General features: G+C 41.8%; 1 protein-coding gene across 1 annotated transcript in view; it reads left to right on the forward strand.

Moving 5' to 3' along the window:
• Positions 1-1,269: 1,269 nt before the first annotated feature.
• adgrg2a (adhesion G protein-coupled receptor G2a) overlaps positions 1,270-11,228 on the forward strand; it is a 46,817-nt gene continuing 36,858 nt past the window's right edge. Inside the window, exons 1-3 of the mRNA XM_037694367.1 lie at positions 1,270-1,364; positions 1,520-1,613; positions 1,825-1,995. Of these exons, the coding sequence (XP_037550295.1) occupies positions 1,270-1,364; positions 1,520-1,613; positions 1,825-1,995 (360 nt within the window). The remainder of the gene's footprint in view (positions 1,365-1,519; positions 1,614-1,824; positions 1,996-11,228) is intronic.

Genomic DNA, 11,228 nt, shown 5'->3' on the forward strand with positions numbered 1-11,228 from the left:
GAATTGATTGTTTGAATTGATTTTGTTTAAGAAGTGGCAGAAATAATAAGATTTTTTTTCTTCTTCTGCTGTCTTTCATTTTATGTTTTGTATTTTACTCTCTTGTTTTGAAATTGTTATTGTGTTTTTAATTTGAAATGAATAAATACATTAAAATAAAAAAAAATAAATAAAAACAAGCTCAACCACTCAGGAACTCCCTGACACAGGTGCAGAACCTCCTCAGGTGAGTTCACCACCTCCTCCTCGGGTGAGCGTGACCCCTCCTCGAGTTTACCCAACACATGTTGATGACTTGGGCCAGACAAGTAGATCAGCAGGGGAGTATGCCTTTAAGCCCAACTCCCCCATGGTAACCTGGACTTACCCTCCAGTTACACCAACAGTCACTAGACGTGACCCCCCCTCCAGACCAAAGAGTAAACCGAGCCCGGCATGGTCCGTCCGACAGAGAATTGGACAAAATTGCTAAAAACATCAGCTGCTTTGACCCCTCAGCAAGTGGTCAACATGACACCAGAGCTTATCTTGATGACCTTGACTTCCACCTTCAAAGATTTCCTGACACTACCGTCCGGGACTACATCTACCTGATTAAGCTGACAGCCAGTAGGGAGGTCAATAAGTTTGTCGACCATCAACCGACTCACGTACAGACTAGTCTCTTCTTGCGTCAAGCTCTACAGAAAGAGTTCTCTGACCTTGGCTTACAGTCTGGACTGGCATCAGCCCTTACAGTCAGAAAAGGCAGACACGAACCATCAAACAACTACTATTGCCGGCTTCTCCGTGCTTATTTTTGTTTGCGAAATGAACCTCAGATGGAAGAAGACACTAATTTTCTAACTCTATTTGTCCAAAATCTCCATCCATCTGTTAGCCATCAGCTAGGCATAATGGCTGACCCTTGGACTGCCACGATTCAGCAGCTTCACGACTGGGCCACTTTAGCATTCCAGAAGCTAAAACAGGCCAGACTGGCTGACCAAACGCTGTCCTAATGATGAATACAAGTTCTTTGCCATTAGAACTTGAAGGAACTGGTGCAAAATTCTGACTCGCACCGAGATAAATGTGCACCTCCAACACCCAAATCCAGTGAGACACAACAGTATTTCGGGCCTGACAATCCTTGTTAGGGTAAAGGCCCAAGTAAACATCCAGACTCTTTAAAGAACCAAAACTATCCACATCCTGACTACCGAAACTACAACAGAGATTATCAGGGGGTTAGACACTCCCCAAAATATAACCGCAGATTCACAAATCATGACCAACCCTCAAAGCAGACCCACCAGTTTCAGAACTGTCGTGCTCAACCTGAAAAAGAACCAGTCTCACCGCATGTGCGACATCCTGAAAAAGTAAGGGAGTCAACCAAGCCTCAAGAAGACCTCAGCGATCTAAACCCAAAAGATAGGCAGATTGTCATGCATATACTGGAAGAAATACGCAAAGACAATAAACAGAACAAGGCTGACCTTCTACCAATAATGTATCTTGTTCCTGAATTTAACAGTCCAACTGTTGCCACTCTACCTTTGGAACCCCAAGTCATAAGGGAAGAGACTCAATCTTCAACTGCAGATCGCAGCTCTTCCCCTACTGCTGAAGTATAGACCTCTGATCTTGACCTTTATGGTTCAGAATCAGAAACTGACCAGTCACACATACCAAGTGCTGTCTCAAATGAATGTTGATGACCCTTCATTTGAGAATGATGACTCTAGGATTCCAGTGGAACCTCCAGTGCAACAGTTCTTGTGTAACCTAACTGAAAAAGGAGTCGAAAGAAAGTTATATCTTTCCCTGACCCTTGAACAGGTTATGACACATGATGCTCTTCTGGACACTGGGGCAGACATAACACTAATGTCTGCCACACTGTTTGAGAAACTGCGATCAGTGGCAAATCGGGCCGGCAGAGATCTTATCCTCCAACCATGTGCCTTAGATGTGAAGCCGTACACCCTCGATGAAACCACTCTGTCCAGAGTAGCCCTGATTCAACTTTAGATTGGACCAATGATGATCATACACCTCGTGTATGTATCACACCTTGAGTCCATCCCTTTCTTAGTAGGCCAAGATCTTTTAAACCAATTTCAGCCTTTGATTGACTTCAAAAACCTTAGAGTATAGGCAAAGGTACGCCAACCGGTCCCCATCACTCTTCCACCAGAAAGAGTATGGAATTATTTTTTTTTTTTTTGGAATAACCTCTCACTTGGAATAACCTGGATTAATTTTCTATTGGAACTATTCCTTTTGACTTTGTATGGAATAACGTTAATTAATTTCTCCTTTCCTACCTTGGAGTTACTGACTTTGACTTTTGGAATGTATCTCAACACTTGTTGGAACCCATCTGATGTATGGATGCTGTTTGTTGCTATTCACCAACCATGGATCGGGTTGTAAATCGCAAAGTGGGGGATATGTAGGGACACATCGAGGTTTTTCTACTATCAACTTTTATTCTTTTGATACTTTGAAAGTAAGACTGACTCTCATTACAAAGCTGGACAGTAAGGAACCATGTTACAAAAAAGAATAATAACAATATGTTTTTGTAATTAATTGCACACCTGGGATTATGATTTCAGCAAAGCTAAAAGGCCCTTTCTATGAGAACCTTTCCATCTGACCATTGAAATATAACATCTAAAGCTTATGCTTATCTCTTCCTAAAGGGAGGATTCATCCTATAGTCTTAGTGTGACAAAGACCCCATTGTTCTCAAGGACTCTTTTCTATCCCACGGTAGAAATCATTTCTGAGTTCTCCTTAACACAAGTGAATGTTTTGATGTAAAACTGGTATTCAAAGTTTCAACTGTGTTTGCATAAGTCTAATGAAAATGTTTATGGATGAAAAAAAACTGCTTAGAAGTTTTGATTATCCTGTTATATTGAGAATTTACCAAAGCAGAATAAATTAGTCATTTAATATTTTTATTGAGGTTATTAAAGTTCAAACAGTAACTTGGAACGAAGGTCCATCCTTCTGTTGTGATTGGCTCGACCATCAATATTGTAACGCCCTCTAAGTCAAAGAAATTTATTTTTCTGACATTTGGCTTAGAGCAGTCTGGAAGAAGCTTTGAAGAAGTAAGGTCAAACAATTGGAAACTTATGCCAGAAGATCCTTGTCACCAGAAGGAGAAAACGCAGCCCTCCGGTAGCTCATCAACTGACCCCATCGGGAGCCTAACTGTCGACTATATTTCAGCTGATGTCCAGGGTCGAGGGAAATCCCACCTTTGATGCTTTAACTCATCTCAACAGAGTCCTGGTAACCCGCGGTGGTTGAATTATACTCTCCAATCTGTAGGAAAAGCTGATCCTCTTTCTCTGCTGGTGTCTGATGCCCAAGATAAGAAGTTGTCCAGTCTAAAAAAATCAATCATTATTAATTAGAATTAAGTTTTCCTAAATTGACAGATTACATCTGTCTACTCCATTTAATTAAATTTATAGATGATAATTTACTCTGCTTTTAAACCTCATAATTCACCATATTAAAGTTAGAAGATAATTATCTAACATCATCTTGTGTTGTCAAATTAAAGCCATCATTCATTTTTCAGCTGTACTCATGATTTGATTTTGACCACTTATACCAAAACTGATAATAAACCTCACAAAATTGTACTTTGACTCAAAGTGTTTTCATTATATATGACATTTGAATTTAATACGAAAATAACTCACTAAAAAAGGGTAAAATTCAAGTCTGATTTAAAAAGTTCTTGCTTCAGAACAGGAAAGCAAGTGGTATAGAATAAATAATAAAATTACTAATAAAACTCAACAATCTGAGGACCCTTTCTTCTACAGCTGGTTGCTGGTTTTTAATCTACAATCAAGGAAGTCATCGGCAGCAAATTTGGACCGGATCATGCTGCTTGCCTTTTTGATGGCTTGGTTCGTGTCTCGAGTACCCGGACTCAAATGCTTTGGGCTGAATGGATCAGATCTTGGGGATTTTACTCAGTCACGTTCCAGTGGTGTGGCCATGTTAAATTGGACATTTCGGAACCGAGTTGACCAACACAGACTCAAGGTAGATGTCATTAAGTCCTGCCTGTCCCGAAAACAACTGTGTGTTTATCTAAATTTTGGTTCCCATGGCTGGTCTTGAAGGTCATCTTATCTGAATTCACCTGGAGAACATGTGATCTGACACTCACCACCCCCTCCCTGAGGAATTTCCAACTGATAACCAAATGAACCAGCTGAATAAACTTTGTGTCATCATTTCAGGACTCTTGGATTCTCATAGATGTTATCCTTGGCCATTCCTCTACATCCCCTCGAGAATGTTTATGGATCTCACCGCAAGACATTGACTGATTACAGTGACCTTGAGAGCATCTATAAGCATTGTTGACTGCTCTCGTCTCCAATTGCAGAATGTCTACGTAAATATGTGCTTGTTCGTGCGAGGTATTTTTTTAATATTAGAGGTTTTTTTTAGGAAAAAAAAGTTTTTTTATTAGAGGCCATGTTCCGTGCCTCTATTGTCGAGGCGGCATACCGGAGAAGCGGCCGCAGGGTTGTCGGTGCCTGTCGCAGTGGCAAACCTCTAACCCGGTGGTGGACACCATCGGTGAGGGATGCTGTCAGGTTAAAGAATGAGTCCTATTGGGCCTTTTTGGCCTGTGGGACCCCAGAAGCAGCTGATGGATACCAGCAGTCCAAGCGACATGCGGCTCGGGTGGTTGCTGAGGCAATAACTCGAGCATGGGAGGAGTTCGGAGAGGCCATGGAGAATGACTGCTGCACGGCTTTGAGGCGATTTTGGTCCACTATCTGGCATCTCAGGGAGAGAAAGCAGTACACCACCAACACTGTTTATAGTGGGAGTGGTGTGCTGCTGACCTCAACTCAGGATGTTGTGGGTCAGTGGGCAGAATACTTTGAAGACCTCCTCAATCCCACCGGCACGTCTTCCACTGAGGAAGCGGAGCCTGGGGACTCTGGGTCAGGCCCTCCAATATCTGGTGCTAAGGTCACTGAGGTGATTAAAAATCTCCTCTGTGGCAGGGCCCCAGAGGTGGATGAGATTCGCCTGGAGTTCCTTAAGGCTCTGGATGTTGTAGGGTTGTGTTGGCTTACGCAACTCTGCAATATTGCGTGGACATCAGTGGAAGTTCCCCTGCATTGGCAGACCGGGGTGCTGGTCCCCCTTTTCAAAAAGGAGGACCGTAGAGTGTGTTCCAACTACAGGGGAATCACGCTCTTAAGCCTCCCTGATAAGGTCTATTCTGAGGTTCTGGAGAGGAGGGTCCATCGGATAGTCAAACCTCGAATTCAGGAGGAGCAGTACGGTTTTTGTCCTGGCCGTGGAACACTGGACCAGCTCTACACTCTCAGCAGGGTCCTGGAAGGTGCGTGGGAGATTGCCCAACTGGTCTACATGTGCTTTGTGGACTTGGAGAAGGCGTTCGACCGCGTCCCTCGGGAAACGCTGTGGAGGGTACTCTGGGAGTATGGGGTACCGGGCCCTTTGATATGGGCTGTTAGGTCCCTGTACGACCGGTGTCAGAGCCTGGTCCGCATTGCCGGCAGCAAGTCGGGCTTGTTCCCGGTGAGAGTTGGACTCCGCCAAGGTTGTCCTTTGTCACCAATTCTGTTCATAACTTTTATGGACAGAATTTCTAGGTGCAGCCAAGGTGTTGAGGGGATCCGTTTTGGTGGCCTTAGGATTGCGTCTCTGCTTTTTGCAGATGATGTGGTCCTATTGGCTTCATCAGATCGTGATCTACAGCTTTCGCTGGAGCGGTTTGCAGCCGAATGTGACGCGGCCGGGATGAGGATCTGTTCCTCCAAATCCGAGGCCATGGTCTTGAGCCGGAAAAGGGTAGAGTGCCCTCTCCGGGTCAGGGAGGAGGTCCTACCCCAAGTGGAGAAGTTCAAGTATCTTGGGGTCTTGTTCACGAATGAGGGAAAAATGGAGCGTGAGATCAATAGGCGGATAGGTGCAGCTTCTGCAGTGAAGCAGGCACTGTACAGGTCTGTCCTGGTGAAGAGAGAGCTGAGTCAAAAGGCAAATCTCTCAATTTACCGATCGATCTACGTTCCTACCCTCATCTATGGTCATGAGCTTTGGGTTGTGACCGAAAGAACGAGATCTTGGATACAAGCGGCTGAAATGAGTTTTCTCTGCAAGGTGTCTGGGCTCTCCCTTAGAGATAGGGTGAGAAGCTCGATCATCTAGGAGGGACTCAGAGTAGAGCTGCTGCTTCTCCACGTTGAGAGGAGCCAGTTGAGGTGGCTTTGACATCTTTTTAGGATGCCTCCTGGACGCCTCCCTGGTGAGGTGTTCCAGACATGTCCCACTGGAAGGAGGCCCAGAGGAAGACCCAGGACACGCTGGAGGGACTATGTTTCTCGGCTGGCATGAGAATGCCTCGGGATTCCCCCGGAGGAGCTGAACCAAGTGGCCGGGGAGAGGGAAGTCTGGGCCTCCCTTCTTAGGCTGCTACCCCCGCGACGCGACCCCGGATAAGCGGAAGAAAATGGATGGATGGATGGATGGATGTTTTTTTTTCTCAGGCAAGAAAAAAAAGTTTGATAGGATTATTTTTCACCTCCAACTTCTACATGTTTCCAGTGAACCACTGTTTTTTGTCTGTCCAAACAGGTCTCACTTGTAAATGAGTCTTCGAGGCTCAATGTGATTTATCTGTTTAAATAAAGGTTGAATGAAAAAAAAGTTTAATAAAAAAAAAACAATTTATTTTAAATAAACAACCCATGGCTCATCCATCAATCAGCCAACTGTGTCATGTCCAATCTTATTTTGAAAATCCACAATTTAGCAAACCCGTGAAAAACGAACCGCAAAGCAGCGAGGGACTACTGTACTGCACATTTTATTCATTTAGTGTAGTAATGTATGTGCATGTGTGTGTGTATCAAAATACATTTTATAGTAAAATAATATGATAAATGTTAAATGGACTGATTTATATAGTGTTGTTCTATTTTATCAAGAGACTCAAAGCACTTTACAACACAATCGGTGCCCTCATTTACCCATTCATACAGCACTCTACTATGTCTGTACAAAGACTAATCAGTGCTTTTAGAACACATTCATACACAGATGGGGCACATATCAGAGGCAATAAGGGGTTCAGTGTCTTGCCCAGGGACACTTTGGCATGCAAATGCTGGTGGAATCGAACCCCCAACTCTCCCACTGGAGGCCGACTGCTCTAGCCACTCAGTCACGGCCCCCCTCAAATACATTAACAACAATCATACTTGTTGCAACAGTCAAGTCAAGACACATTTATTTATATAGCACATTTAAAACAGTAACTGTTATCAAAGTACTTACCAAAAAAGATCACAGCATCAAATTTTAATAACAACATATTACAGCAATAAAAGCATAAAAACATTAAATATAATGAGAAACAATGAAATACTAAATCAAATCACCCTGCGTTAAATGTCAGGGAATAAAAGCAAAATGGATGAACACAATCATCAACAACGAAATACCAAATGAGATCACACTGTGTTAAATGCCAATGAGTACAGATGTGTTTTGAGGAGAGATTTAAAAATAGAGACTGAGGTGGCCTGTCGAATGTTGATGGGCAGATTATTCCAGAGTTTAGGGCCCATGACTGAAAACGCCCGATCTCCTCTGAGCTTCAGCCAGGTTTTTGGTATGGCCAAAAGCAGCTGGTCTGATGATCTCAAGGCCTGAGAAGGAGTATAAGGATGAAGAAGGTCGGAGAGGTGTGAGGCCATTAACACACTTAAATGTCAGCAGAAGAATCTTAAAATCAACTCTGACACACACAGGAAGCCAGTGAAGAGAAGACAGAACTGGAGTAATGTGCTCAAACCTGCGAGTTCCTGTTAGTAGCCGAGCTGCAGCATTTTGGACAAGCTGGAGACGTGAGAGAGAGACCTGACTGACCTCAGCATAAAGCGAGTTACAGTAGTCCAGCCGGGTTGTAATAAATGCATGGACTAGTTTTTCAAGGTCGGATCTGGACAGGACGGACTTGAGCTTAGCTATCTGCCTTAACTGAAAGAAGCTTTTTTGAAGAACAGAATTTATCTGCTTATTAAACTTAAAGTCAGAGTCTAAAACTATCCCGAGATTGGTAACAGACTGTTTTAGATGTGGCTGAAGGGAGTCCAGGTTTGCAGGATCAGTGACAGTGGCAGAGCTAGGGTTAAATACAATGATCTCAGTCTTATGATCATTAAAACTCAAAAAGTTCGCAGCCATCCAAGTCTTGATGTCAGAATAGAGGGAGTGGTGGTGCAGAGGTTAGAGAAGGTGGGCCTGTGATCAGAAGCTTGCGGGTTCAATTCCCGGTACAGACAATATCAAAATGTGGGTGGGAAAGGTGAAGCATCCACACCTGCCTCCGCCCTCATTTGCCCCAGTCTGGGCCCTTGATCAAGGCTCTTAACCCCCGCCATCTGCTACCCCAGACACCCTAGATAGCAGTTCTGTGCTCCACACAGAGGGCTGCGGTAGCTCGGTGTCTGTGGTTGCGTCATCTGGTGTAAAAATAATTGCCAAGTCTTCGTGCAACTTAGTTCGCTGTAGTGACACCTGAAGAAGGGAGCAGCCGGAATAAAAAATAATTCTTGTTGCAGTAGAAGTATCTTGACACCATTTAGTCAAGTCAAGTCAAGTCAGATTTATTTATAGAGCACATATAAAACAGAAACTGTTACCAAAGTGCTTAACAAAAATATCACATCATCAAATAAAAAGTAGCAAGATATATTTACAGCACATGGAATAAAAACATAAAACCGAAAACACAATTAGAAACATTTTATATACCTATTTATGATCAAAACAACTATGGCAAAATTAGTGTAACAACAAAATCTTACAAATTAATTAATTGTATTTCCACACGCTTCCATCACGGTCTCACATCGAATGCAGATACAAACAAAATAAAATAAAATAAAAATAACTACAATTTTCCAGTTTTTATTATTCTGCTTGTCTGTAGAGCCAATTATTTAGTAATTTAATGTTTTAAATACATGTACACATTTTAATATTTTTCTATAGATAATATATTTTCTTTTATAGAAATTGTTTTATAACATTGCTCTAAAATATTCTAATGTCTCCTGCTTTTCATTTGTTATTTCAGTGATGCTAACGAGACAGTTGCTGTTCTCCTGGCTGACCGTTGCTCTCCAGAGCAACAAACTTTACACCCAACACAAGCCGCCACTCAGACAAACGGCGTCACTGCTGCTCCTAAATCTACACTGCCGTCTGTGACCTACACAACTGAAGACTCTCATCCAGCTGTGACACACACACATTTAACCAGTTTACAGTCTGAAACAGAAAAGCCAGTCTTCCAAACAAGCTCACAGCATTTAACTGGAACTGTTCCCAACCAAACTAAAGAAACAAGTACAACCCTACCAAACAACAACCCAACTTCGCACAGCATTACCACTGATACAAACAATAAGAAATCACAAAACGGTTCAACAAATGCTAACATTTCTAAAACCACCCTGTCTCCTAAACACACAGAAGGATTCAACATAACCACAGCTGAAGAACTCACAGTCCCTAGTCGCACAATAATAAATAATGTAACTATGACAAGTGTGTTTACATCCAATGAAACACCAAAGTACAATTTACATACAGTTACACTCTCCCCCAGTCACACAATGGTGTACAATACAACTGCAGTAGCCACTAACCACACACCATCCACTAACATTAACAAAGGTGTTTATGACATATCCACAGAAAACAGTGACATGCTTAACAAGAATGTATTCACAAGTAATACAAGAAATACATTTCCTGAAAATTATACAAACACACCAAATGTAACACCACAAAACATCAATCCCACAGAAGTGTACCATGAAACCACAAACAAAAACAATCACATTGATTCCATTTACACAAGCCTTTACACTGCTTCCACTCTAAGCAAAGACTATAATGTGACTACACTTAGTCACCATTACACAGCCATAAACAATACAACACCTAGCAACAACTTTACAACAGCATATAATAAAAAAATAACCAGCGACAATTTTACAACTGTGAGCAATGCTACAATATCTAGCAGCATTTACACAACAAGGTACAATGCAACAACAGTTAACAAGAATTACACAACTATAACAGGCAGTCAAATTCATACAACATACAATGCAATAACAAAGAGCAATAATTTCACAACACAAACAGAAACAACTCACATTCATACAGCACACAGCGTTTCACAACCAAGTAGCAATGACACAACAATGTACAATGCAACACAATCCAGCAGCATTCATACTTCAACGTACAATACCACAAAACCTAGCATTAATACCATAACAATTTACACAGAAACAAAACTACGCAACAGTCACACAACTGTAAGCAATGAAATACCAACGACCAAAAATCCCATAACAGTAAATGATGCAACAACCCTAAACAACATTCACACTACAACATACAATGCCACAACACCCAACAACTTTCACATTACAACATACAATGCTACAAGCCCTAACAACATTCAAACTACAAGATACAATTCTACAACACCCAACAATATTTACATTAAAACATACAACGCTACAACCCCCGACAACATTCTCACTACAACATCCAATACTACAATTTCCAACAACATTGACACCACAACATACAATGCAACAACTCCAAACAGCATTCACACTACAACATACAATGCTACAACAAAAAACATTTACACTACAAAATTGAATGCTACATCCCAAAGCAACATTCTCAAAACAACATACAATGCTACAACCCCCAATAACATTCACAATACAATATCCAAAGCTACAATTTCCAACAACATTCATACTACAACATACAATGCTACAAGCCCCAACAACATTAATACTACAACACACAATGCTACAACCTCTAACAACATCCATACTACAACATACAATGCTACAACACCCAGCAACATTAACACTTCAACATACAATGCTACAACCCCTAACAGCATTCACACTACAACACACAATGCTACAACCTCTAACAACATCAATACTAAAACATATAATGCTACAACATCCAACAACTTTCACATTACAACATACAATGCACCAACCCCCAGCAACATCCTCACTACAACATACAACAGTACAACCCCCAACAACATTCACACTACAACATACAATGCTACAACCCTCAACAACATTAACACTACA

Source organism: Nematolebias whitei, chromosome 20 (assembly GCF_014905685.2).
Source record: "Nematolebias whitei isolate Nwh7 chromosome 20, NemWhi1, whole genome shotgun sequence".
In the NCBI taxonomy this organism is placed as follows: domain Eukaryota; kingdom Metazoa; phylum Chordata; class Actinopteri; order Cyprinodontiformes; family Rivulidae; genus Nematolebias; species Nematolebias whitei.